Here is a 27,948-nt window from a genome sequence, read left to right as displayed (position 1 = left end):
CCAGGCCCCAAGAGCAGCACATCCGTGAGCCCGGGCCCCCCTCCTAACGGCCCACCGCTAGCTGCACACAGGTGTGGTCAGCTCTAGGAAGAAGTCACTGCCCAGGACGTGGAGGAGGCCACCAACGCCCGGCCGTGCACCCCGGCGGTCATTCGCACCTGCCCTGGTGCCGTTGTTGGCAATGAAGCTGGCCATGTCCACGTTCTTCCCGTCCACGGACAGGTTCCGCATGCAGCCCACAAACTGCCGGTTGTGCACGGGGAAGTCTTCGGGCAGGTTGGGGACGCCTCCCAGGAGCAGAGGGCCGGTCAGATCCAGGGACCTGCGGGGGCAAAGGTGAGAGGCAGCGCCGGGGGCCCTGAAGCTGCTGTAACATCCCGGTGGCCGCCAGGGACACCCATCCACTTGAACGTCCGTAACTGAACGGGGAGGAGGGGAGGCGGGCAGCCCACAGGTCAGACCACACACGGCAGGTCCCGGTTCTGGGGCCACCACTGGCTTTCACGTCTCTCTGTGCCTCAGACTCCTCAAACCTGCATCAGAGCCGGGCAAACGGGAGTCCCACCCACTGCCTGGGCCAGTCGAAGCCAAACACGCAGCCCAGCAGGCACGAGTCAATGCCAAATCGTGGCACTACCTCTCCCCCCCCGGGCTCTGATGACCTTAAAGAGGTCACAGCACACGAGAGCCCCTGGTTCCACACGAGCAGCAGGGTGGCCTTGGGCAAGGGGTCTAATGTCTCCAGGCGACAGCTTTCTTCTCGGTACAATGGGCACAGCTGGGTGGGGTGGGGGGAAACAGGCATATTTCATTCCCATGTCCGGCACGGATCGGGTCCTCCAACTGTGGACGTCGAAAGCTTCTTGAATACTCCACCACAACGCAATTAGGAAGGAGCAAAGCTCTGGCTGGTGGGGCCGGCATCACAAAACTGGCCTTAGGGCTGTCTGGGCTTCCGAGTTAGGATGATCCACAGAAAACCTCCGGGACGTACCAGAGGGAGGTTTACTGACCCAACACCGGACCGCAGGGACCCGTGCCTGGTGGATCGAGGCCAGCGATCCCACAGTCTCTGGGGTCATCAAGCCAGCCGTCACAAGCCAGGCCGTTCGGGGTTGGTCTGGCCATTACTTTCGGCAGAACTGATGAGAGGACTTATTCTAGAAGGTTCTAACGTGTCAGAGGGAAGGTGCCCCAAACAAGGGGAGGGAATCTGACTCCAGCCTGGACAGGGGCTGCCAGGCCGCTGGGGCCCCAGGTGCCCTGCCTCAGGGTCCCGCCCTGGACGACCCTGCTGGGAGCAGCCGTCACAGGGGGTGACTGCCTGGGCCTCCCCCGCCAAGCCCCGGGGATGCTCACTTCTTGGAGCCGCTCTGTGTGCCCTGGGCAGCGCAGCTGTAGTTCCCGACGAGGCCGCCAAAGCGCACAGCCACGGCCGTGTCACAGTCGTCCACGGTCACCACGGCCACCTTCTCTCCAGATGGCCCGTGGGGCAGGCCCAGGCGGCCGATGTTGGGCTGTGAGAACAGAAAGCACAGAAGGCATGAGTGTGTCCCCTTCAAGCGCCTGCGGTGGGCTCACCAGCGCCAGCACATGCCTCCCGTCCGCAGGGGATGAGGACGTGGCCAGGCCACGTGTGGACGGCCTTGTTTTAAATTAGTTCCCCCGAAGCGGCTGTACTGGGGAGCCCTGAAATTCACGTCCTTCCCAGAGCTTCCGAACGTGCTCTTATTTGGAAATGAATGGTCTGCAGGTGTAATTAGCTAAGCAGGGTCATGCCACAGCAGGGGGGACCCTGATCCGATGTGACTGGTGACCTTGTAAGGCAGGCCCAGAGACAGACACACGGGGAGATGCCACGTGGCAACGGAGGCAGAGACAGAGTGCTGCGTCGGCAGACCAAGGAGCACAGGGGCTCCCTGGCACCACCGGGATCTGGGACCCTCCCCTGGTGCCCGCTGACAGAGCTGGGCCCTGCGGACACGGTGACCGCGGCCTTCTGGCCTCCATTACCGTGTTGTCCTAAGCCACCTCGTTTGTGGTATTTCGCTACAGGAGCCAACGCCAAAGCCCTGGGACGCCTCGGCCACACGCCTCCCGAGCGGGCTCCTGCTCACCCCTCCATGTTCCTGGAGCGTGGACCCCCGGGTGCTCCCGGTCACTCCTGGGCCCAGGGGCCTCTCCTCGTCCCGGAGTGACCCTCCCATGCCCTTTACTGGCCCCAAAGTCAACCACCCTTCCTGCCCCAAGGCCAAGCCCCACTTGCCTCCTAAGCCTCCCCCCTCGGCCGTCCCTGCGGGCCTCACACACAGTCTCCCCACCCAGGGCTGGTTACAAGAATTCCTCTGGAATCGGTGACTTGGGGGGTAACCGGCTCACTTCTGGAAGAAGCAGGTTCCCTTCTCAAGGAAGCTGTGGTTAGTGTCCAATGACAGTAACACCCAGCCGGCCCCGCCCCTGTCCCTGGGCGTCCCCCACCGGTCTCCTGGCCTGTCCCTCAAGGACACTGAGCACGTCCGCCCAGACAGCCCTCGGACATCCTTCCAGCGCGAGGCCGGGAGCCTGACAACGTGAGTGTGCGGGTCTCAAAGTTCCAGAAATATAGCAGGTGGCCAGAGGGCTGGTACGGGCTGGGCCAGGCAACCTTCCCCGTCTGTCCAACCTGCACACAGATGGGTGGCTGGTGGTCCGCGTCGTGCCACCAGGCCTCCCAGTCGGCACACGGCTCCCTCCTCCCCACAGACACACGCCTTCTCCAGCCCCCAGCAATCCTTCCCATCACCCCCAAAACCAACAGGCCCAGTGTCCCCACTTGAGAGTTCTAGGATCCGCTTGTGTTTATAAGACGATACAGACTTGTATTTCTTTACAACAGTATTGGAAACGAGAAGCTGTAAACATAATAGAGGATTAACTAAATCACCTCCGTACCTCTTAATAGGAAAATAAGAACGACACAGTGGATGCCAAAAGAAATCTTCAGGTTTTCAGAGGAATAAAGAAGCATCCATTCGATGGGGCACACTGGACCAGAAGGCAGGACAAAGAAGCTGCTGGTAACAGGAGCTCAGCCAGGTGGCCACACCGTGTGATGCCAGGGGGTGCCCTGTTCACCCTGGTGGTGCCCCCCCCAACCCCGTCCCAAGTTGGGCAGTGCACAGCCTGCACCACTGTACATGGTGATGCCGGGGAAGCCTACCACTCCCTCTTGGCCAACCATCTGAGGCCTGTCACAAGGCCTGTCAGTGAACCTCAGTTTCCCTGTCTTTAAGCAATACAAATATTAGAATACCTGTCCTCACTATGTTACAGCAACGTCAAGAATGACATTAAATGAGATACACGAGTCTCCTGGAAAGCCTTCTTCGGTAAATCTAATGCCACCCGGTATCCTAGTTCCTGGATAAGCTTCTTCAGTTTCTTTTACACCAGTTGATGATCATGAGACCTGATAAGCTCTATCCTTAAAGATTTCGCTTTTGGTTATTCAAGTCAGATGAGTATAAAAAATAATCTGCTTGCTCGCTCAGTTACAGCAGCCCCGCTTTGGAAAACAGGCACAAGTGCCTATTATAGGACGCCTAAGTGTTAGCTGCCATCCCTGGGGAAGAACCATCCCCAGGCTGTGTGGCCCTGAGTTATCTTTAACGTATAATCTGCATTTTGGGGGGATGGGCGGGAGACTTCTCTGGAGACGAAAATGGCATCTACACTTGCAAAGCTCTAATGAGGCAGAGCTCCTGTTTGCAAAACCGCAAACCGGCTCAGAGCTCCAGGATCCACGCAGGATGGGCGGGAAAACAAGGCAAAGACTCCCCCCTCTACCTCCTGCAAAAATCAACCTTGGTATTTAGAGCAGCCCACCCTTACGACGGGCTTCAGGGGCGCCTGGGGGGGCTCAGTCGGTTGAGCGTCCGACTCGTGATCTCAGCTCGGATCATGATCTCACGGTTTATGGGATCAAGCCCCACGTTGGGGTCTGTGCTGAGCATGGAGTCTGCTTGGGATCGTGTGTCTCCCTCTCTCTCTGCCCCTCCCTTCTTGTTCTCTCTCTCTCTCTCTCTCTCAAAATAAATAAATCAGCTTAAAAAAAAAAAAGAGAGATTTCAAAACCTGGTGTTACTTCATCAAAGCAGCAAGTGCGACTTCTAGGAGAACAGACAGTTTCCGATAAACATCGTCCAACACCTGCTTCTCGATTCCTGCTCCCGGACCCAGGGGCCGTCAGGTTGGAAGCGAAGGCCCTTTCGGCCACAGAACCCCACATTCTCAGATTAAGAACTGAAAGGGCCAGCAGGGGAGACACAGTGAAGTGCCCGGGAGAAGCCCACCATCCCGCCCCTCCTGAGGCTGCCCCAGAACACGCAGCACGAGGGACAGCAACCTAACAGCCCGCCAGTCTGCTTAACGCACGTGACGACAGCCACCGCACGGTCAGCCCCGGCGGGAGAACACCGAGAGAGCATGGGGGGCGGCCATCGTACAGGAAATCCGTAAGGCGGGGGACTTGAGACGCACGACTTACACACAGAGGTTAAAGGACCTGGCAACGCCCGCTGCTGGGGACAGACCCGAGACACTTACAACAGAGACCCCCACAAAAACCCGCGAACAACCCGTGAACATTGGTGTTCACGGTAGTGCTGCTCACGAGAGCACAAAGGCACAGACGACCCAAACGTCCGGCAACAGAAGGACGGATAATCACAACGTGGCCTCTCCATTCCACGGAAGTTCGATTCAGCCTTAAACGAGCAAAGAATTGACACCAGCCACCGACCGGATGAACCTCCGGGACATGATGCCGAGGGAGAGCAGCCACCAAGGTCCCCTGTTGTAGGATTCCGTTTCCAAGAGATGCCCAGAAGAGGCAAGTCCATAGACAGGAAGCAGGCACGGGGGGTCGGGGGCTGGGGGGAAGTGGGAGAGGCCGCTGGTGGGTACAGAGTTTCCTTTCAGGGGGCTGAAGATATTTCCCATCTTGACGGAGACAGCAGGCTGCACAACGTTGCGAATGCACCAAGTGCCACAGAGTTGTTCGCTTTATTATTACTTTTCTTTATTTTATTTTACTTTTTAAAGTGTATTTCATTTTGAGAGAGAGACAGAAAACGAGTGGGGAGAGGGGCAGAGAGAGACGGGGACAGAGGGTCTGAAGCAGGCTCCGTGCTGAGAGCAGAGAGCCCAACGTGGGGCTCGAACCCACAAACCGTGAGATGGTGACCGGAGCCAAAGTCGGACGCTCAACCGACTGAGTCACCCAGGCACCCCCCCAAGTTGTTCACTTTAAAACGGTTCATTTTGGGGGGCGCCTGGGTGGCCCATTCGGCTGAGCGTCGGGCTTCGGCTCAGGTCACGATCTCACGGTTCGTGAGTTCGAGCCCCGCGTCGGGCTCTGTGCTGACAGCTCGGAGCCTGGAGCCTGCTTCGGATTCTGTGTCTCCCTCTCTCTCTCAAAAATAAACTTCAAAAAAAATAAAACGGTTCATTTTATGTGATGTGAGTTTCATCTCAACAAGAAAAAAAGCCAGTTTTCTGGATGCGCCTCCACCCTCCTCGACCCCCGTGGCCACTCTCTACCTGGATGACCTCTGGGAAGCGCCATCCCCATTTCTGTCTCTAAAGCGGGGATGACAGTGCGCGGCCTTCCTGCGGAGACGGTCTCCGGCAGGGAAACGCGTGACAGAGGGAAAGCGCTCGGTCGGGGTGGGCCGCACAGGCGGCCGTGACGGGGCAGGACGGAGAAGCGGAACAAAGACAGCAGCAGGTGTATCTGATCTGGGCTCAGGTCATCTGTTCTCGCCCGGGGAAGACAACGCGCGTCCCCTCCCGCGCGGCCGGCACGTCGACGGAATCCCCGGCGGGAAGGAAATCGGAGGGCCGTGGAAGCACCAGGCTTACTTCTGTGCGTCCGCCTGTCGCGTTTGAAAAAGACAAAGCAGTCTGAGCCACTCGTTCGAGGCGCTGACGCGGGGATCGGGCACAGGCAGAGGAGAGCGCGCGGAGACTCTGTGCGCACGGAAGGGCGCACAGGGACAAGAGAAGACAAAACGAACGGCCCCGGATACTCCTAAGAATCGTTAAAAGTGTGCCACCCGTTTGCACAGAAGAAAAACACCCGGGAAATAGAGACGCCTCGTGGCAATGATTCTCACAACCAAAGGGGCTGGACACAGGCTGGGTGAAGGCTGGCGTCCCCCAAACCGAAGTCACCACTTAGGGTCCTGTCCCTCTTCCTTTCCCTTCAATTTATTTTCTGCGCTGGGTGCAGACCCTCCCCCACGCTTCCTTCCAGTTGCTCTAGAGCAGCCGGTGGAGATTTGCCTGCGTGTACAAAAGCGTCTGGTCCTTACAAAGCGCTCACGTTTCTACAGCCTTTTAACCCGCTGCAAACAATTCCTCATCGGGGAGGCGAGTGGGGTTCAGTTTCAAACGTGGGCTGCGGGGGAAGGCGGCGCGGGGGCTCCTCGAAACCAGATACCTGGAGCGGCCGGGCTTGGGAACGGAGTGGATTCCCGCTCTGTGTCAGGAACGACCAACCGAAATTTGCACCAGAGAATTCACACGCGGCTGGGCTGCGGGAACGTCGCGAGAAGTCAAAACGCGGCCTCGAACGCGTACCCCGCCGTCGCTTCTCAAACACAGCGAGGTTCAGACCGGACGGGAGGGCTTGCCGAACACAGCCCCACCGGCCCAGGCTTCCAGGATCCACACCAAATTCCTCAGGAGCCTCCCCGCGGGGCTTTGCGTGAACTCCGCTCAACCACCAGACCGCGAGCCTCAGCTCCGCCCGTAACACGCGGGTGTGAACTGGGTCTTGCCCCCCAGGCGGGCCAGGACCGCCTCCCAGGACACCTGCTCTCTGGTCAGGCCTGCACACGGGAGCTGTGGACCCCAGGACAGTGCTGCTGACCAGCCTACAGGGATTCACGTGCAACAGTGCACAGGAAAGGGGCAGTGGGGGAACGGGGGAAGGACAGGCTAAGGGACCCGGCGGCGTCACCCCGACGTTCCAACCGCTTGCGGTCACCTCGCGTGCCCACTCGTACTGAATCCCACGACAGGGCGCGGCCACGTCACGCACAGTGAGCGGACTCACCTGCGCCCCGGATCTGCCACGGAAACGTGCGAGGAACCCAAGAGCGACACTGACTAGACCGGCTTCCCCAAGATGGCAGAACCGGCCAGGCGTCTTCGGACCTCAGCACACGTTTCGGCGTCTCCACGAGGACAAAACGGCTTGTTTGCCGAGAACTGGGCTGCCTCCCCTCGTGGGGCCGGTGTGAGCGGCCCAGGGCCTGGAGGCAGCCCCGAAGCCACGGCTCACTCCCCTGTTCCACCTCATCTGCCCTGGCAATCCGGGGGGGGGGGGGGGGGTGGGCTGGGGCCTGTTCAGCAGCTTTAAGAAGTCGACTAAATTGCCAGCCGAAACTCCGAGGTCTCCCAAAATTAAGTTGTAAAATATATACTTCTTGAGTTGAATATCAAGGACAAAAAGACAGGGGGGCCTTGGTGGCTCAGTCGGTTGAGCATCCGACTTTGGCTCAGGTCACCATCTCACGGTCTGTGGGTTCGAGTCCCGCGTCGGGCTCTGTGCTGACATCTCGGAGCCTGAAGCCTGCTTCCGATTCTGTGTCTCCCTCTGCCCCTCCCCCACTCATGCTCTCTCTCAAACATACACATTAAAAATTAAAAATATATATATATATATATCTATATATTAAGGACAAAAAAAGCCCAGACATTTTGGGCTTTTTTTCCATAAAGATGCCGGGAACCTATTCCTGGGGACACAGCATCCCCCGCCTAGGGTATGGGCAGCAAATGGCTGCCTGCACGCCTGATGGGACATCAGGCAGGTCACTTCCTGGCCGCCAAGTTCCTGCCCACAGTGAGGCTGAGGAGGGGGGCAGGCGCTCCTGACTCCCTCACCTGCTAGTGACCTGGTGTGGATTACGTACCAGTCCGAGCCGGGCAGCTCCTCCTGGAGAGCCGCAAAGTTCACAGCTACCCGCTCTAGGGTCACTGGGGAACAAAACGGAGAAGTGGGTCTGAACCCCTCTGCAGAGTGTATCTGGAGCTGGCCTGGCTGCCCCAACGTGAGGCCCAGCTGGGAGGGCCTGAGGCCGGCGGGGGACACGGGACAGCAGCGTCCACAGCCCCCGACGAGTTCGCATCCTGACCCCACTGGGGAAAGTCACCTGGCTGCCTTGCCCACCAGGCCCCTCTGTGAAGCAGGGGTGAAAACAGCGCCTCCCTCGTGGGACGAAACGCACAGTGAACGCGAAGGCCGTGGCACCACCCCGGGCGCAAAGGGGGCGCTCCGCAGAGTTCGCGGCTGCCGCGCTGCTGGGCGAGGATGGGAAGAAAAGCCAGAAAACCGCGCAAATGGCTGTTCTCCCTGTATTTTTGCTTCTGTATGTTTTCCTGTGGTTTTAAAAAACAACAAACTTCTTTTCACGCCTTTGAAGAAGAAAAGAGCAGTCAACAGCTTGCACGTGAACGCATCTCCAGGGAAAGGCTCGGATTCTTCTCCGGGGCTTGAACGCGGAGCGGCCAGAGCTCCGGGGTCCTTCCTTTGTTCGCTCTCCGAGAACATGCTGGACCGTGCCAGCAGATTCCTCTTGTTTGGTGAGCGTTAAGAAGAAAAGATTTCCAACAAACGTCAGAATCCGCTGCTCGCTTTGGAGTTTCATAAAAAAAAAAAAAAAAAAAAAAATCACACCAGCGTCTTCTGTTTCTCGGGCAGGTGGTTAACTCCAGTTGACGCACGATTGTGGCCACGGGTAGAGGGGGAACCCTGTGCGTTTCTGACGGACGCACAACACGCGGGGGAACGTGGGAGCCGAGGGCTGGAAGGCGGCCTGCGTGCTCGGCACCCTATACAAATCGGCATCTCCTGAGGGCCCCTGATCTCCGTGGGGATGACTTTTGTTCTGGAAAAGATCCACGGGGCACGGTGCCAGCCGCTCACCAGCCCAACCCTTCACCAGACAAAAGCTCTTGGGGTCCGTGAGGGGGCCGGGAGCCTCCGCTGCGGTCCCTGCCGGCAGGGGGCAGGTCCCCCCGCTGCTCGGCCAGCAGGCCCCCCAGGTTTTCCGGGAGCCAGGGAGTTTGTGCAGATCTGCTCGGAGGCTGGTCTTTTCTCCGGTGACAAATAAGAGGGCTTAAAATTGGGGTCCCCGGAGTTTAAACAGCACTTTCTTAAAAAGCTGGGGTAACGTTCCTTCTCTTGGGGGCTTTGCTCGACACGAACGGGGGGGACCTTCAGGCACTAGATAAGAAGCTCACGTCACTCCGCATGTGGGATCCACACACCCGGGCCTGCTGGGGCCACACGCAGAAGGGGACCGGGGCCCATGGGCAGGCTCTGTGCTCAACCCACTCCTCCCAGGAGAGAAAGGACGACAGCTCTCGGCAATGACCAGGTCACTTAGAATGCACGGATTTACAGGCCACAGGTCACCTTTCCAAAAAGCCACCTCAGACAAAGAGAGAAGAAGGGCTTATGGGAAACGTGCACACTCGCACGCACTCACATTCACTAACACGCGTGTGCGTGCACACACACTCCTGCAAAGCCCTGTCTGCTCCTGCTGGGACCCTGACAGGCCCCTCTCGGTTCCCAGAGTCCAGACAGCAGCACAGAGACCCCACAGGCCACTGGCTTCTCCCAAGGCCCCCAGGGTCGGGGAATCTGTGCTAGCCCTTGGATCCAAATTGCAGAAGGCAGAGCCCACGAGTGGGTGAGAGCCCCTGGACCCCAGCCCTGACCCTCCTGGCCGCACTCTGAGCCTCAGTTTCCTCCTCCTTCATGGGTGGACGTGTGGACCCCAGTCGGTAAATGTCCTCGTCTGGGGGGTGGGGGCAGAGGTAAAAAAAAAGGGAGGAAGCCTGGGAGGGGGAGGGGCGCCCGGGAAAGCTGGGACGGATGGAGGGCTGAGGCAGGCAGCAGGTGCAGGACAGTGACCACCACGCGACCAGGAGCCCGGGCGGAGGCGGGCTCTCCACACAGCCCGTGGACACAAAAGCCCCAGGGCGGGGCTGTGCGTGTCCCGGGGAATCGGTATGTTTCCACAGCAGGTGGCTGCCTGCCATCTGCCGAGGCCGTGTTTTGGAGAAGAAGCAGGCGACTTCCAGCCGCTGGGCCGCCCGCAGGCCGGGCCCCTCACCCCACCTGGACCCTCCCAGAGGCCACTCAGGACACTGTTCTCTCCGCCCACTGGCGTCCCTGGGAGACACGACCCCTCCAGGCCCAGATGAAGGACAACGTGGTTACAGACACTGCCCTCCGATTTGATGGGCAAATGGAATGCACCTGTTATGCGAGCATGGCTGTTCGAGATTTATCGACTACCCACGGGGGCCGACACAGCGGAGGCCATTCCGGTCCCCGAGAAACTGGCTGTATCCGTGGAAACGCAGCCGGAGACGAAACAAAAGCAGTCAAACTCCGGACTGGAGGCTCGGGATGAACGGGGTGACCCTGCCCAGAGGAAACCTTAACCACACGTCACTGTGCAGCTCTGTCCGTGGGAGAAGCAAAGCCAGTGTGATGCCACCCCCCACCGCCCCCCCCCCCCGTGCGGGGGCGGCGACGACACACCCCCACCTGGCCTCTCTCGTCTCCCACCTTGATGTCCTCGGCAAAAGTGTTCCTAAACTTGTAAAACTTTGGCTTCTTTGTCTCGTACGTTCTCTAAATCAAACGATTTTTTTAAACAGAAAGTTAAAAGGAAGAAAACAAAATTGGTTCGTAGTCCCATCACCCATCATTCCTGCTACACTCTTAAGAACACGTAAAACACGGGGGCGCCTGGGTGGCTCAGTTAAGCGTCAGACTTCGGCTCAGGGCGTGATTTCACAGTTTGTGGGTTCGAGCCCCACGTCGGGCTCTGTGCTGACAGCTCGGAGCCTGGAGCTGCTTCGGATTCTGTGTCTCCCTCTCTCTCTGCCCCTCCCCTGCTCCTGCTCTGTCTCTCTCTGTCTCTCAACAATAAATAAACGTAAAAAAAAAATTTAAAACATGTAAAACACACAAAAAAATCACAGAAAGGTACAAAATGAACACAAAACATATCATTTTTATCATGTTTCTCCCCCAAAGTTGTCCAGCATGTGGTAGGCTGTTTACAAAAGAGCCACAGCCAATGCTTCTGTCACAGAATCACAAGGAATAATATATATCTGATGTTTTAAGACACCATGCTTTACGGTGATTTGTGACCTAGCAGAAGTTTTCTGATACATGCTGTTGATGGGTTTGGGGGTTTTTTGGTTTTTTTTTCAGGGGGATACCCTTCAGAAAAAAAATATGCATATGCCAGCACATATTTATATTTTTTTCAAAGTACTTTTAAAGTTTACTATTTTTTAAAAATGTGTTTAAATGTTTATTCATTTTTGAGAGAGACAAAGACAGAGTATGAGCTGGGGAGGGGCAGAAAGAGAGGGAGACCCAGAATCCGAAGCAGGCTCCAGGCTCCGAGCTGTCAGCACTGAGCCCAACACGGGGCTTGAACCCATGAACCGTGAGATCCTGCCCAGAGCCAAAGTTGGACGCTTAACTGACTGAGCCACTCAGGTGCCCCTAAAGGTTTTTTAAAGTAATCTCTACACCCGACGTGGGACTTGAACTCACAACCCCAAGATTAAGAGACGCAGGCTCCACCAACTGGGCCAGCCAGGTGCCCCATGTCTTTCAAGGTTCTTTTAGTCGAGCTTTTTATTTTGAGATAGTCATAGACATGCACATAACTGAGAAAAATAACGAGAGAGATCTGATGTGCCCTTTACCCGGTTTCCACCAACGGTAAACATCTTGCAAAACAGACTATCACAGAAGGATGGAGAATGTTCCATCATCACTAGGACCCCACCTGTGGTCCTTCCACAGACACACCTGCGTCCCTCCTGCCCCCACCTCGGCCCCGGAAAACTACTACTCTCTTCTCCAATTCAGTCCTTTTCGTTCTTTCCAGAACATTTTGTAAATGGGATCATGCGGTACCTAAGCTTGTGAGGCTGGCTTTTGTCACTCAGCATGTGTCTTTGTTGCAAGAACCGTGAGTCACAGCCCACATTCCACGCAAGGGACGCACCACAGTCCATTTAACCGTTCACCCACGGAGTCCAGTCCGGGACTGCTGTGAACATGCCATGTACAGGCTTCCACGGGGACATGAGCTGCACGGGGTCACGAGATACACCAGCCTCTGGTGCCCTGTGCTGTCTTCATCTGGTTTTCATATCAGGGTACTACTAATGCCCCAGTGACCTGGGAAGCGTCCCCTCCTCTCCTATTTTTCTGGAAGGGATGTATAGAATTGGTGTCATTCTTTAAACATTTGGTAGAACTAACCAGTGAAACCATCTGGGCCTGGAGGGTTCATTTTGGGGAGTGTTTAAATGACAAATTCCAAGGGCGCCTGGGTGGCTTTGTCAGTTGAGCATCTGACTTCGGCTCAGGTCATGATCTCGCGGTTCATGAGTTCAAGCCCTGCGTCGGGCTCTGTGCTGACAGCTCAGAGCCTGGAACCTGCTTCGGATCCTGTGTCTCCCTTTCTCTCTGTGCCCTTCCCCCTCTCTTGCTCTCTCTCTCTCTCTCTCTCTCTCTCTCTCAAAAATGAATAAAACGTTAAAAAAATTTCCTTTAATAAATGACAAATTCCATTTCTTGAACAGCAAGGTGGTCCAATTCTTTATTTCATACCGGGTGGGTTGTGGTGGCTTGCATTTTTGAGAAATTGGACCGTTTTGTCTGGGTCCTAAATGCCCATACAGAGGATTGCGTGTGGAATTCTTCCACTAACCACCAGTGTCTGCAGGGTCTGTGCTGATATCCTGTTTTATTCCTCACACTGGGAACTGTGTTGTCTCCCTTCTCTCGTCAATCTGGCTAGAAGGTGATCAGTGTTATTGATGTTTCCAAAGCTCTTTGTTTCATCGATTTTCTGTATTTTTTTATTTTCAACTCCTCTGATTTCTGCTCTGATTATTTGCTTCCATCTGCTTGCCTGCTTTGAGTTTCTTTTGCCAACTCACACGTGTGGAGAGCTTGACGGAATTAGAACACAGCCGACATTCAGCACAGTGACACCTGACACAGGTGTGAGCATCAAGGGTGCTCAGACCAGCACGTGAAATATGAGGACCTATGGGGGGGTGGGGTGGAAAATAATAAAGCAAACGTGGAAAAATGTCAGTAACTGGGGAATCTGGTCAAAGGGAATGAGTTCTTATTTAAACTTTGCGATTCTTCCAAAAGTTTGCAATTTGAGATTAAAAAGTGTGCAGTCTACAACCAGGTCTTCAGTGTGTTTGTTACTGGAGATTCTTGAGGTGGAAGCTTAGATTATTGATTTGAGACTTTCTTTCTGATAGTATTTTTTTCAGTGCTATGAATTTTCCTCATGGTACTGCTTTAGCTGCATCCCGCATATTTTGGCATTTTCTATTTTCATTGCCTACAAATTCACAACAAGTTTTATAACAAACTTCCTTCCTTCTTTCCTTCCTCTACTTTCTGAATAATTTGATACATTAGCCAAATCTCCATTAAGGCCCCTTGTTCCTGTCACCTATTGGAGTCAGTGGTACAGTCAGGCCCAGGGAGGGAGCGGCTTGCAAGGTGGTGGCCTAGTGGGCCAGCACATTGTTTAAATAATGGTGGAGTAAGAAAATAAATGTCCAGATTGAGGCTAATGGGAACAGGTTTCTCACTGAGAGAAGAGGGTTACAAACATGAAAAGAGGAAAACACTAGAATGAGCCTACGTTGGATGGAATTTGAGGCCTTCAACAAGTAGAGATGAAACAAACGTGAACTTCCGTGTGTGCATACAAGTCTGTGCACACACAACTACACACTGACACATGTCCCAGCTCTGCCTATGAAAGAAATAGAGAGTGAGACACCCCAGCAGCACCAAGCACACCTGGCACCCGAATCTTGGTTTCTAAATGCCGTTTGTCGCAAAAAGAATCCAGAGTTCTATGGATAAATGGCTGATTCCAGGGCTGGGGTTGAGGACCAGATAAGCCTGGAACGTCCTTTTGTGCCAACCAGCAAAGGCGCACTAATAAAAATGGCGAGGAGAGTCAAAAGGCCGGAGCTAGATACAGCTGGCCCTTACACCTGTGTCCCTTTGGCCAAATCTGAGACACGGGCCAAATAAGAACTAATCTGAACATCGAATTAATGAAAAGGATAGATTATGGTCCATTGAGTAAGACAGGAATTTGTGAAACCATACCAAATATAAATGAATAGAAAGAAGAGAGAATTCCTTGTTCTAGCAAAAAGAAAACGTATACATTTGGAGAGCTTGACGGAATTAGAACACAGCCGACATTCAGCACAGTGACACCTGACACAGGTGTGAGCATCGAGGGTGCTCAGACCAGCAGGTGAAACATGAGGCTATGTGTGCGGGGGTAGAAAATAATAAAGCAAACGTGGAACAATGTCAACAACTGGGGAATCTGGTCAAAGGGAATATGAGTTCTAACTTTAACTTTGCGATTCTCCCGAAAGTTCCCAATTTGAGATTAAAAAGTGTGCGGTCTACAACCCGGCCTTCAGTGTGGTTGTTAAACCCATGAACAACATTCTTAGAGATCGTTTCCACGTCAGCACGCAGAAATCGACTTCATTCCTCCTCACGGCTGCACCACCCTCTATTCTGCCAAATAACTTCTCCGCTTCCCCCTAAGTCGGACTCGACAAGAGAACTACGTGTCCCTTCTCATAAAAAACAACAGTTAACAGCTGCTGACATCTGCACCGTTTCAGAAAGCAGCACATGCCGATCACTCTCTATTAACAGCCACTTTCCACCCTTCTGGACACATCTCACAAGGACAGGCTCTTGGGGGGCTCTAGCCCAAACAACACAAGCCCCACACCTCCCCTGCCTGGCCCAGTGCTTGCTGGAGGGGTGGGGAGGGGCGAGGTCATGCAGGCCGACTTGTCCAGAAGAGTCAGCTCAAGGAAGGTGCTCACTGCTCCTTCTCTGTCCCTCCTCCTCTTCCCTCTCCTCCCCTCCCTCCTCCTCCCTCTTCCCTCTCCCTCCCCCGTCTCTGGAACAGGAGCTCCCAGGTGATGGCTTTACCCCTTCTGTGCTCTGTGCGTCCCCATATCTAGAACAGTGCCTGGCATGCAGTAGACACTCAATAAATGCTCCACATATCGGTGAGTGAACACATGGCATGAAGGGCTGCAAGGAGTGATCAGGGAGACCAGGCAGCCACAACCCCAAGGCCACACACTTGAACCACAGGGGGTCTGTAGGAATGACCCCCAGGAGGGCTCCCATCAAAACCAGCCTGACACAAGACTCTGGGCAGAAACCCTTGGGTTTTCTGGAGCACTCCGTGCAGAGGGAGACCCCCACCCCGAGCCCAGGGGGCAGCCTGTGGGGTCATTCCTCTGCACTGCCCCGCACATCACCCACTCCCTTCGAGATTCCTGGAGGTTAATGTGCGGCTCAGACCCCAGAGCTTATGAGTGACTTCCAGAAACACAGGGCAGGGTCCTGACGACACCCAGCAGCCCCTTTCACCAAGGTCATGGAAATCTGAAGCACTTGGATGCTCTGTCCAATCAGAAGGAGAGAATACTGATGCTGGAGGGGGTTTCCATTTAACTCGAGCTCTCCTTTCTTAATGAAAATACTTCCCGGGCTTACTAAAGGCAGCCCACATCATCTCGGAATGGCCCCGAGCCAGCACGGGCCAAGCCTACCCAGGACCGTGTGGCCAGCCCAGCCTCAAGGGACTCCACCGTCCCATCCAGGCGGGTATGGCCGGCCAACGCATCAGTTCCCCTGCTGAGGCACCCGTGGGGACACCTGACAAGAGACGGAAACAATTCTGGTTGTCACAACGAGGGGTGCTGCTGGCACCTAATGGATAGAAGTCAGGGGCACTGCTTAACACCCTTCGGAAACAAAGAATGAGGCGCTAATGACAGGCGTCAATAGTCCCGAGGTGCGGACACCTACAGAACACGCCTCACGTCCTCCTCAACCCCTTCTTCATCCTACATCAAAACCCCCAGCCGATCTGGCCCTGTGTGACCACCACTCCCACCACCCACTCTCTCCTCGAGCCCCATGCCCCAAACAGGCCACCCTGCCTGATGTGTCCCAGGAGCGCGCCTCCCTGGCACGTCCGTGTCTGCCCAGTCTACACGTCTGTGCAGACTCCCGGGGCGCACAGCTGGCTTGGGCGGACACCCCCTGATGCCACGGTCAAGGCGGACATGAGCCATCCTGGTTTCCCCAGGACCATCCTAAACCTCTCATTAACAAGGGTCTATGCCCGCAGCCCCGGCGGAGAGGTCCTGGGGCACGGCGAGGGGCCTCGATGTGACCCCTGCAGACACCCAGCACGACAGCAGGCCCGTGCTCAGGGACCCAGTGCCCCCTTGCACAGAATCCTCCGCAGGAACAGCAAAGAGATGAGACGCCCACGTGAGAGCCGTTTCCACAGGGAGCCTGCGTCTCCCCACCCCGCAGCCACCCTGCGGCCAAACCTGAGTTTGGAATAAAGCGTCATTTCCAAATACTCTGCAAACCTCTCCCATCAGGTGCGTTTGCTCTTCTGCGAGTTGGCGGTGCAAACGTTTATCCTCCAAGAGGGCCTCGGAAACAATGCACGTCTGCGACAGAGTCAGGAGTCAGGATCACAAATAGTCCAGACCAGCCCTGAACCTCCGCAGGGGGTGGTGCGGGAGGGGCTCCGCCGAGCTTGACAAAGTTCAACATGCCTGTGCAAAGAGGCTGCTTTGGAAACACCTTTCCAGAAAAGACTCCAGTGTACCTTCCTCTCACGGAAGGTGAATTGCAGACCTTCTCGTCTACAACGTCATCAAGCGGAGAAAAAGTAAACTGACTGCCTGCTCTCTGCGTGGGAGGCCGACCCTACGACCTTATCAAGGGCCTGCTGTGTCCGGCTTCTGGCTGGCTTTGGCCAATGGGAGCCCAACAGGAGATCAGGGGGAGGGCAGGGCGAGCTGTCAGGACAGCCTCTGCGGAAGGTCACTGCTCCATGTAAGTGGCTTCTCTCCAGGTCTCTGTTTTTCTGGGCTCTGCCGTCCCCTTGTTCCTCCAGGCCTGAGGGGAGCCACGGCCACAGCCTCGCTGCGGCCACAAGTCCAGGGTCCCACACTAGCCCTCGTGGATGCCCCACACCCTATTTTAGGGATAAGCCCTGCTGGGACCATCCTGTTTGAGGGTTCCCTGCTTCCTGCCTGATAAAAAGGCCCAGGCAGATTCCCAGGCCCCCATGCCCCCTGCAGACTTGGGGAGGGTCCGTGGGGGCCAGGGGGTTCCCACGCAGGCAACGCAGAGCAGACCCGCCTGGGAGACACAGGAGGGAGGGCGTGTGAACCAGAGCGAGGGGCGGGACTCTCCACCATTCTACCCTCCCTGACTGCCCTGAATTATTCAGATGCATTGTCTTGTAAATGGAGTGCAGGTGAGGGGCCCGTGGCTGAGCCGCTGGGGAGACCTGTGGCCTGCAGGTGAGGCCTCACCGAGGACCACAGTCGGCAAGGACCACAAAACAAGAGGCCGGAGGGCAGAACAACCAGCCCCTAGGGTCCATTTTCTGGGTTGCCTTCACCCCTTATCCCGGGGGCGTCCTGCCTTGGGACGGGCAGCCCTCTCACCCCTGCAAATAAATGTGCCTACCCCTGGCCGTGGGCCACTCAGATCGTCGCTGCATCTGGAGAAGAGCCTCGGGCAGCGAGACAAAAAATACCCGCCCCCCGCCCACTAGACAGAGGTGCATCATCTCTGCGAACACTTCCCCGACTGTGTGGCCGGCAAACCCCACAAAGGAGGCCTTAAGATAGAAGTGAAAACTGCTGGGTTCCCTCCATCGAATAACCTCGGGCAAGAGAGGAAACAGCTGAGCTCCAGGAAAGGAAAGGCCTAATCCTGGCGCTGAGGGTCTGGCTCAGCGGCTCATTGCTGCTGAAAGGCCGGCCTTCGGAACGGAAGGGGCGGGTTGCCGGGGACCCACCTCTGCGTGCCTCCTGGAGGGAGGCTCCTTCCTCGGGGACGTGCTGGGGGCTGCCTGGCTGTGGTGTTTACCAGCTGGCTGCTGGTGGGTGCTCCCTATGTGCGGGTGGTGGCCAGGGATGGTCCAGTAGGGCACGGGCAGGGGCAGCCAAGTCAGCGGTCCTGACCCCGCCCAACTGTGACACACTGTTGTTTGGGCCATCGGCAGATTCCAGAACTCGCTACGTGCAGGCACTCCGATGGGGACGCCATGGCCGGCAAAGCCTTCAGCCAGGTGTGGTGGGGGAGGTGTGTTCCCACACAGGCAGGAAAGAAAATGCACCAGGTACGTGGTCTTTGCTCCCCTGACAGAAGCACGGGCTCTGGGGGGGGGGGGTCCCCTCGGCCCACTCTGACCGGCTTGCACCCTTAGCTGGCGCTCAGCCCCCATGATCGCTGTTGGACGCAGGAAAGCTACCCAGAGTACATGAATGGAGAAGCCAGGGGGCGCGTCTCTGTCCACCTGTCTGTCCTGCTGGCTGGAGCAGGTTCAAGCAGGCAGAAGGGTCCCTGGGCTCAGAGGGATCGTGCCCCGAGCTACGGGGACACAGAGGCCCACGGGGCAGAGCCCCGTCCTCGGGGGCTCCTGACCCCCCGGGACACAGGGGCACAAGTCTCATTATCTGTGCCCAAGAGAAGGCTGCTGTCTCTCGCCCACCCTCGGTGGGAGGCGCCCTGGAGTTTCCCAGGAAAGAGAAAAGCGGCTTGCAAACGCTACAGCCATGGAAAGTGGGGTAGTTCTGATGAAAGCGCTTAACACCCTCTTTCCTTACAAGCCAGGAAACGGCAAAATAAAACGAAGCCAAACTGCCCACACCTCCACAGCATCTCCTCCACCTTTCTGACGCTCGGGTTACATCCGGGTACGAACGGACAATCTTGGCTTTGGAGCTGTGTTTGAATGGCCTGCAATTTTAGCCACCGGAGCCACCGGCAATGACCCGAGCCAAAGCAGCTGCAATGAAGAAACTCTTTTCACGCCTCCCTCCACTGCAGGGGGACCTCTGGGGGTTCCCGAGTCTCCCCGACCCCAGCACAGGGCCTGGGGACACTTACACAGACCCTCAACAAACACTTCCTAAAGAACTTTTTCAGCCAGTATATACTTTTTAAATTTCGGAGTATAAATGACTTCAGACAGGGGCGCCTGGGTGGCTCAGTCGGTTAAGCGTCCGACTTCAGCTCAGGTCACGATCTCGCAGTCCGTGAGTTCGAGCCCCGCATCGGGCTCTGTGCTGATGGCTCAGAGCCTGGAGCCTGCTTCTGATTCTGTGTCTCCCTCTCTCTCTGACCCTCCCCCATTCATGCTCTGTTTCTCTCTGTCCCAAAAAAATAAATAAATGTTAAAAAAAAAAATTAAACAATGAATGAATGAATGAATGAATGAATGAATGACTTCAGACAGAAGAGCTGCTGGGGCCTGGCCACTGGTCGCCCAGGCTGGCGGGAAGCGGTGTGTGTGGGGGGGAGGGGGGGCACCCCGTCCTACCTTGTTGTAATATTGCACCTGCACCGAGTGCCAGCGCCCGTCACTCACGCCCCCCGGGACCTGCGGGGTCACCGTTGTGGTAGCCTCACCTGCGGGTGGGGGAGTCCAGAGAGAGCACAGGTTAGCGGGCCACAGACGAGACAGCCTGGATCGACGTTCTCTGCCAACAACGTGGGTGACGACGTGCTTCACGGCTCTTTAAATAGTTCCGATCTACAGATCAGATGCCCAACGGTTCCCTAATGTCTGGAACCCTGAGCCGGGCCTTCCGTCTTTTCGGCATCATAAATGACACCGCCATGAACACCTTCGTGCGTTCCGCATTTCCCCCCACAGGACAGATCCCCAACAGGACCAGGGCACGGGCAGGGAGCACACTTAAAGGTGCTGCAAAGGACAAGGGTAGTTTCAAGTGACAGAGTGCCCGTGAAGGGCTCAGAGAGCGGCTCCTTCCTGGGGAGGAGGCCCCACCTGCTGAGAAGGTGAGCTGCACCTGTTCGCCCACAATCTCCAGGGCGATGAAGTCGTGTTTCTCGTTGAAGCGGCCATTATAGAGCAGCAGGGCGTTCCTCTCTTGGGTGGCAAACCTGTGGGGCCAAGCAGAAGCACGTCACAGGACGAATGGCCCCGCACCGAGGGGCCGCAGACGGCCTGGGGTCAGGGGAACGACGCGGCACGCCCAGCCGGCAGAGGGCGAGAGCGTGGGGACCAACTCAGGACAGACTCTCGTCCCCGGGAAACTCATTTTTCTCATCAGGAGTCAGCGACCCATAAAACCTGCTTGGCGATGTTCTTTTCTGGGAATAGCAAAGCAGATACCACAGAGGAATCTGGTTTCCACGGGCGGGACGACAGGAAAAGAGGACATCTGAACCGTGTCCTATGAGGACGACGCAGCCACTGCACCAGTTAGAGGCGTGTGAACAGAAACACGTGTGGTGCAGGGGCGCCTGGGGGGCTCAGTCGGGTGGGCATCTGACTTTGGCTCGGGTCATGATCTCACGGGTGGTGAGTTCGAGCCCCGCGTCGGGCTCTGTGCTGACAGCCCGGAGCCTGGAGCCTGCTTCTGATTCTGTGCCTCCCTCTCTCTCTGCACCTCCCCTGCTTCCATTCTCTCTCTCTCTCAAAAATAAATAAACTTTAAAAAAAGAAGAAGAAGAAAAAAAGAAACACGTGCGGTGCATGTTCTGTTACTGGAAACGTCCCTGTGCACGTTCCTGAAGGCCATACCACCCACGCAGGGAGGCTGGTGGTGATGACTGCCTCAGGGCCTTTGTCCCTAGTCTCCACCGCCATTTCCCTGCGCTCCCAAACACTACCCCCTCCCTGCCCCAGGGCCTTTGCACTTGCTGTCCGCCCCCCAACAACCTTCCCGGGCTCCGCAGATCTCTCAGGAGACACTGACTGCACTTTCTGTAAACTTCATTCCATCTACATGGTGCCCCCACCCGCTCAAATCTATGACATCACTTAGTCTATTTCTGAAGTTATGCTGTTTATTTATTTGTGTGTAAGAGCTATGATCTTTAAGGGAAGGAACTGCCTCTCACTCACTACTGCATCCTGGAGCCCCAAACAGGGTCTGGTCCATATAAGTGCTTAATAACAACGTGCTAATAAACAAACGAATGGATGAAAGCATGATTGGAAACCAGAGGGGTGAAACTGAACAGACCTGACCGACTTCAGGCATCTGAAGAGTTAGAAACCACTTATTTGGGGCCGCCTGGGTGGCTCAGTCGGCTAGGCATCCAACCGTCGGTTTCGGCTCAGGTCATGATCTCATGGCTTCGTGGGTTCGAGCCCCGCTTGGGATTCTCTCCCTCTCTCCCTGCCCCTCCCCCACTTGCACTGTCTCTGTCTCTCAAAATAAATAAACATTAAAAAAAAAAAAAACCCACGTATGTCAACAAGACGTAAACATTCTCAGAGATCTTTCAGCCAACCCCGGGGTCCCAAGAAGGCCAGCTCGACCAGACCTGGGGCGCCTCCCGACACCCTGGTTACAGAGAACCTAGAACGTCTCCTATAGGAACCTGGGAACTGTTTCCTGAGCGAGCTTGATGTCTGTCTCACCGGAGATTAAGTGGGGGAAATTACTTCCTTTGATTCAAGGTTGGATTATCTGTTTTCAAGCAGCAAGAGTGTCAGACCCTGCCTCGGGCATCTGACCTCAGCCTTTCCTTTGAGCTCCTTAAAACAAACAGGTCCCCTCCACATCTTGACCTCCCCCTCTGTTTACAACATCAGCAAGATCCAATGACACGGTAGAGAAAACCCCCGCACAGCGAAGGGGATGCTTTGGGTCTGCGGGGAAACAGAAGAAGGGCACGGATTACGGACAAGACGGAGACTCCTGGGTCACGCCTAATCCTTGCCGGGCAGGCGGCTCTGCCGTGGGTTTCTCCTTGGACCAAGGTGGGAGTCGGTACGAGGTGTTCGTGTCCAACGGCCCTGCATGCCCCCCGCCGCCCCGAGCTGGCACCCAGAGGTCTCCCGCTGGACACAGAGCCCTAACAAGAGACCCAGGGCCAAGGGGAAGGTCTGGACAGGGCAAGACAAGGAGGAAAGACCAGAAACAGAGACGGAGACGCGGTGAGGGGCCGGGGAAGAGGCCAAGAACACAGGATGGGGGCAGGGGGTGGAGGACGAGGAGGAAGGCGCCCCACTCCACCTTTCCCACGGGGTGTCCACCCCCGAAGCACGGCCCCCAGAGCGTAGCTGCTTTTCTGCTCAAGTTCTGGGAGGACTTCTCGGGATTTTTGCTTCCGAAGCCATTCCCTAAAAAACTCCTCACTGATTCAGCGGCGCCCTGACGCCCTGGCCGTGGCCACGCGTACGGCAAACTGCCCATAAATTGCTGGCAAACGGAATCAGCTAAAGACACCAAATCTGACAAGCAAGAGGACATCAATCACATTACGTTACCCGGACGTTAATCAAATGCTTCATTTCTCAGATTCTCCCTGAGTCTGGAGCCAACAGACTTCCTCTGTCGGTTTCCGGGCCTGCCCGCCTCCGGCACCGGCATTTCTGGTCCCCTTTCAGCTCAGCCTCCGACAGGGACCCGCTCCCCGCAGCTCACTCGCTGCCGGTGGTCGCAGCACAGCACGTGACTGAGGGCCATGGCTGCGCGGACGTCAAAGTCACAAGCCCCCAACCACCGCGCGTCACAGGCCAGGGATAACACGTGCTAGGAGACCCAAAATGCCTTTGATCGGGAGGGCGGATGCCCACAGGAGCATGATGTTTTAAACATCAAGCCACATGGGGCACAGAGTGGCTGGGGACCCCACGGCAGAGCCCCAGTTTGGAAGGCTGTGCCCCCATGGTGGGACTTCTGGGTGCAGGTCTTACAGGCTGAGGACAGAGACCTGGCATCCCGAGCAGGCAGAGAGCCAGGATCCAGGGCCCGGCACCCAGGGCCCAGCTCGGCAGTCGGCGTTGAGGGCCAGCTGCCCCAGACACTTCCTCTGCGCCCCCAAGCTCTCAGGCCACGCCCCAGGGAGGGACCCTCATCGGCCTTTCTACAGAATGTGGTGGAACCATGGCCCAGATAAAACAGGCAACAGCCTCAAAACTATGGGACTCCAAGTGACCCAAGCCTCGAAACCGCCTTTATAGTCAAAGGAAAACAGCCATCCAGGCCTGGAGGGCCAAGCGGAGCCTCATGTCCTGCCTCCCCAGAGCACGGTGGTGACAGGCGTGGCTCTCCGGGAGCTTGAGAGCAGGGAGTGGCAGCCAGGGACCCTGCGCAGTGATTTAAAGGTTTCAAAGAGGGAGGGTACCCACCCTGGAGACTTCAGCATGATAAACAAGCTGAAATCAGGACAAAAATCAGGATCAGGAAGTCGGGCCTGAGTTCCCACCCTCGACCAATGAGCTTGGGTGGAGAACCAGTTTAGGGGGAGAAGGTCCCAGCCACAGTGCAGAAAACCCACTGATAACTCAAGCCCCGTGTGGCAGGGGGCAGGCCCAACGGGACTCAGGCTGACTCCGGCCAAGCTGACGAATCCAGTGCCGTCACACCAGCTCACCAGGGAGAGAGGATGAGGCCAAGGTGCTGGGGCCGGGGAAGGGAGAAGCCAAGCGGCCAAACAGGGGACAGGAGGACGAGGGCTCAAGGGGCTCGTAGGATGCGACAGGGTGAGAGGCGGGGGCAGAGGCCAAGGTGGGCCCTGAGCCTCAGGCAGCTCTGAAGAGAGGGGCTCCCGGGGGAGAGGTCGGGGAGCCTGAACCACATGTCCGGCGTCCCAGCCCTCCAGAGCTGGCTTTGCCCGGGATCTCCACATGATCGGGGAGCCTTTCCCAGCATGCATTTCTAGAGTCCCTCCCACTGGACTTGAAGATCCCTAAGGATGTGTCGAAAGTCTTTCTGAGTCACCCGTTACCCAGAGCATCTCTGGCATGACAGGTGCTCAACAAGCATGAGCTGAAGCAAACTGAGGGCACCGGCCCCAACCACACTCACCGCTGGAAACGCACCGTGCGGCCCTCGAGACGGCACAGGCCGGCTCCCAGCTCCTGCCCACAGGCCTGGCCTGCCCTGTGCCCACTGTGCTCACGGTCTTTCCCCCCAAGCAGCCAGCCCACACTGCCGGCTGCACCGGGCTCCACTGGGCTGGAGCCACGGCGGCACAGGCCTGGCCACTCACCACAAAGACCAGGCCTCACAGCCGACTCTTCTGGGCGGCAGCTCCCACCAGCGCCCCCCAGGGCCTGTCGGCTGCACTGCACCCCTCGCCTGGTGGTGGGCGGGGGGACAGGACCCCCGGAGAGGAGCCCGTCTTCAAAGGGCAGCCGGCAGGGAGCAGATGTCTGCTCCAAGGGCACAGGTGCCACGTCCCCACCAGGAGGCCACCCTAAGGGCCCCCAATTCTGCCCTTGTGACCAAAAGGCCCCCGGACGCCGCCCCGCTGTCCCCTGGAGACGGCTGCTGCAGCACCAGGCGCTCTCCCGCGGGGCGCTCGGGACGCACTCACGCGAGGGAGACGGTGAAGTGGAAACGCTGTCTCAGGCCTCGGAAGGTGACGAAGGACCGGGGCGGGAAGCTCCTGGTGGTCACCTCGCAGTAGGGCCGCTCGAACTCGCCGGGGGGGCACACGCAGTGGAAGCCGCCGATGAGCAGGTTCACGCACGTGCCCCCGTTCTTGCACACGCCGTTAGCGCAGCGGCCGGAGCGCGAGTTCACCTCGCAGTGCTCTCCTGTGGGACGAGACGGGCGGGGAGAGGTCACCCTGCGGCCCCGGAACCCGACCCACGGGCGGCCGTCTCCGTGCAGCGCGTAGACACCGCAGGGCCCGGGGCCTTCCGAGGACCGCGTCGCAGTCGTCCCGCGTGGTGGCACCCCGCTCCCGGGGGGGCGATCCCGGGACAGTTCCCCGGAAACACCCCGGGGGGCTCCTCCACAGAGGTCCCATCCCTGCCCCAGCCCTGCCGGGGTCCCCGCGCTCAGGGGACAGAGGAACATGCAGGGGTGAACGCTACACCCCGCCAGCCCAGCAGGGCCTTCTCTTCTGCGAGAATCATCCAGACGATGAGAATAAGGGGGGGCCCCAGGTCCCCTCCCACAACCGTGCCTGTTGCAACGGCTGCGCAGTCAGAACAGAGGGGGCGACCAGGGTGCACGCAGGGAGCACGCTGGGCCCAGGGCCACCACCTCGGGAGGCCTCCCGCCCCACGCGCCCCCTCGCACTGCCCCGAGAGTGTGGCCAACACCGGACCCCCGGTGTGTCTGTAATCCCGCCTGGCCCCCTCGCCAGCCTGGAGCTCGCCAAGGGCAGGCGCCACTGTGTCCCCACATCCCACCGTGGTGACAGCAGGGTCCCGGAGGCTTCCCCAGAGAGACTGCCTCTGCTCCAGAGGCCTGTCAGACCCCGCCGGCGGGGAGGGTCCCCGCGCTCGCCAACAGGGGGGACACGCTCTGGGAGGCTGGGGTGGATCCCGAGCTGGCAGCCGGCAGCGGTCTGCCGGGACGATTGATGCTCCAGGGACGGGGAGGACGGCCCAACCCCACGGCCCAGCCTGCCTCTGCCACACACAGGGGAGCCGCCAGCACCCCGCCAAGACCTGTGGACGGACAGGAGCTTCTAAAGAGCAGACACTCACTCCCCAGCTCCCGCCAATGTTCTTGGCCAGTTACTGATTTTCATTTCATTTCATTTATTTTTTAAGTAGGCCCCATGCCCACCACGGAGCCCACCACGGGGCTTGAACTCACAACCCTGAGATCAAGACCTGAGCTGAGATCAAGAGTGGGACGCGTAACCGACTGAGCCACCCAGACGCCCCCACCAGTTACTGACTTTAAATAAGCGCCTTTTCAAAGAAATGTTTATTTATTTATTTTTCAAAGAGAGCACGTGCATGCAAGCAGGGGAGAGGCAGAGACAGGGAGGGGGAGAGAGAACCCAAGCAGGCTCTGTGCTGTGAGCGCAGAGCCTGATGCGGGGATCGATCTCACAGACCTCGGCTCATGACCTGGACCAGTATCAACAGTCAGATGCTTAACTGACTGAGTTACCCACGTGCCGCTAAATGAACACCTTTCAAAATGAACGTATGACATTCACATCTGCACCCCTGCCCCCCTCCCCCACATCACTGTACAAAAACACGTCAGGGCAGTAAAAGCCCTCAGCGGTCTCCTGCACGCCCTCAGGAACGAATCACTTTCTTCGGAGTCCTTTCCTGTCAGTGCACCTGCTTCCGCCCCTCGTTACTGGCTGCACAGAATTCCACTAGAGGACCCATCAAAGCTTCAGTCACTAACGTTCCTTACTCTATTATTGATGGCGTGTAGGTAGCTTATAGCTTCTTCTATTGCAAATCACTTTCAATATACATCTGTGCTGGGGTTTTGTAACGTTTATTTATTTTTGAGAGAGAGACAGAGTGAGAGTGGGGGAGGGACAGAGAGAGAGGGAGACGCAGAATCCGAAGCAGGCTCCAGGCTCCGAGCTGTTCGCACAGAGACCGACGCGGGACTCGAACCCACAGATCGCGAGATCATGACCTGAGCCAAAGTCGGATGCTCAACCGACTGAGCCACCCAGGCGCCCCCAGGATCTCTGTGCATTTTATTGACAATGTGCATTTGCTGTCCCTGGAGCCACCCGGTAATTCCCGTGCGTGTTTTCCTATCAGCTCCTCATAAACGAAGGAAACCAACTCTCCTCTGTCATTTCTGTGGCCACTCCCTCCTGGCTTGAGGTTTACATACTTGCAGCCACACAGAGACGTCGTATTTGCAAACAGTCATATCCATCCATTTTCCCTTAGCGATGCCCGTGCTCTTAGATTAGTACAAGACCAGTACGAAGGGATGTGAATCACACAACTCCAGAGACGTCTAATAGGAGGGGCCGTGGTGCGGGGACAGTGGCCTTCAAGCGACAGCAGCTTCCTGGAGCCCAGGAGTCACTGGGATCCCCAGGCGTCGCCTTAGCCAACCGGGCTGACTGACAAAATACCCGCAGACCGTGTGGCTTCAAACAACAGACGTTCATTGCTCAGGGTTCTAGAGGCTGTAAGTCCACGGTCAAGGTGCCGGCCACCCCAGCGCCTGGTGAGAGCCCGTCCCCGGGAGCCCACTGTGCTCACGTGCGTGCAGAGCAAGCTCTCTGGTGTCTCTTCTCGCGAGGACGCTAATCCCGTGTGGCTGGGGGTCAGGGCTTCCACCCGCGAGTCTGGGGGGGGGGGGGGGGGGGGGACACAAGCCAGCCCACAGCAGGCACGCGCGAGATCGCTGAGAATGTGAACGGACTGCAGGGTGATGTTAGGATCTCATCAATCTTGAACAAGGAAAATGAGGTGCTGTTGAGAGTGGGTGTTAATGGCTCACACCAGACTTTGCACCCGGACCCCCCCAAGCCAGGAAGCCGCCCTTGCTGGGGCAGCCCACACCCTGTGGCTGGTCAGTGAGTAGCTGGAGGGTCTGGTGCCCTGGCCCAGAGCTGGCCGTCTCCGGAGGTGGGGACACGGTCAGCAGAGGACTCTGTTGCTCCTCTCTGGCCCGTCCTGCGCCCCCGACCCCCAGGCGCAGCTCCTGAGAACGCAGATCGTGGGGACTCAGAATGTTCCTGGAGGCTGAGCTCTGACAGTGAGGATTCTAGAGCGTGATCGCTGACCAGCGTAAGAAAACCCTTTCAGCCACCCGAGGGGGTGCTTCCAAGAAGCTCACTTTTGAGGCACAGGCCAAACTGACCTGTGGTCAGCATCGCAAACCAGTGGTGCTCCCAAACACTCTGGGCTTTCCCTCCCCCTCCCCCACGTAGCCCCAGTCGCAACGCCTAAAAAGTACGATTTGCTCCAGGCTGAGCCCCATCGAAAACGGGGGGCGGGGTGGCTTGAAATCGCAGACTTCCTAACTAAAGTCCAGGACCGTGAAGGG

The 27,948-nt window shown here is 57.2% G+C and overlaps 1 protein-coding gene and 1 long non-coding RNA gene across 4 annotated transcripts in view; one reads left to right on the top strand and one right to left on the bottom strand.

Moving 5' to 3' along the window:
- Positions 1–27,948, bottom strand: part of CELSR1 (cadherin EGF LAG seven-pass G-type receptor 1) — a 138,575-nt gene that overhangs the window by 42,560 nt on the left and 68,067 nt on the right. For both annotated transcript variants that reach the window (XM_086711984.1, XM_086711985.1), the window contains exons 3-7: positions 24,539–24,761; positions 20,028–20,143; positions 19,557–19,645; positions 1,360–1,517; positions 159–322 (exon numbers count right to left, since the gene is read on the bottom strand). In XM_086711984.1, coding sequence (XP_086568110.1) covers positions 159–322; positions 1,360–1,517; positions 19,557–19,645; positions 20,028–20,143; positions 24,539–24,761 — 750 coding nt within the window. The remainder of the gene's footprint in view (positions 1–158; positions 323–1,359; positions 1,518–19,556; positions 19,646–20,027; positions 20,144–24,538; positions 24,762–27,948) is intronic.
- Positions 16,990–19,426, top strand: LOC147578827 (uncharacterized). Of its 2 annotated transcripts, none has more exons than XR_015253228.1 (3): positions 16,990–17,053; positions 18,237–18,353; positions 18,844–19,426. It is a non-coding gene; the product is annotated as an uncharacterized LOC147578827 (long non-coding RNA). The 2 variants fall into 2 exon arrangements; XR_015253227.1 differs by lacking the exon at positions 16,990–17,053 and adding an exon at positions 18,033–18,113.

Source organism: Puma concolor, chromosome B4 (assembly GCF_028749965.1).
Source record: "Puma concolor isolate L17-30 chromosome B4, mPumCon1.1.hap2, whole genome shotgun sequence".
Lineage (NCBI taxonomy): Eukaryota > Metazoa > Chordata > Mammalia > Carnivora > Felidae > Puma > Puma concolor.
Note: the sequence above shows the minus strand (reverse complement) of the source record. Positions and strands in the feature narration are given on the sequence as shown.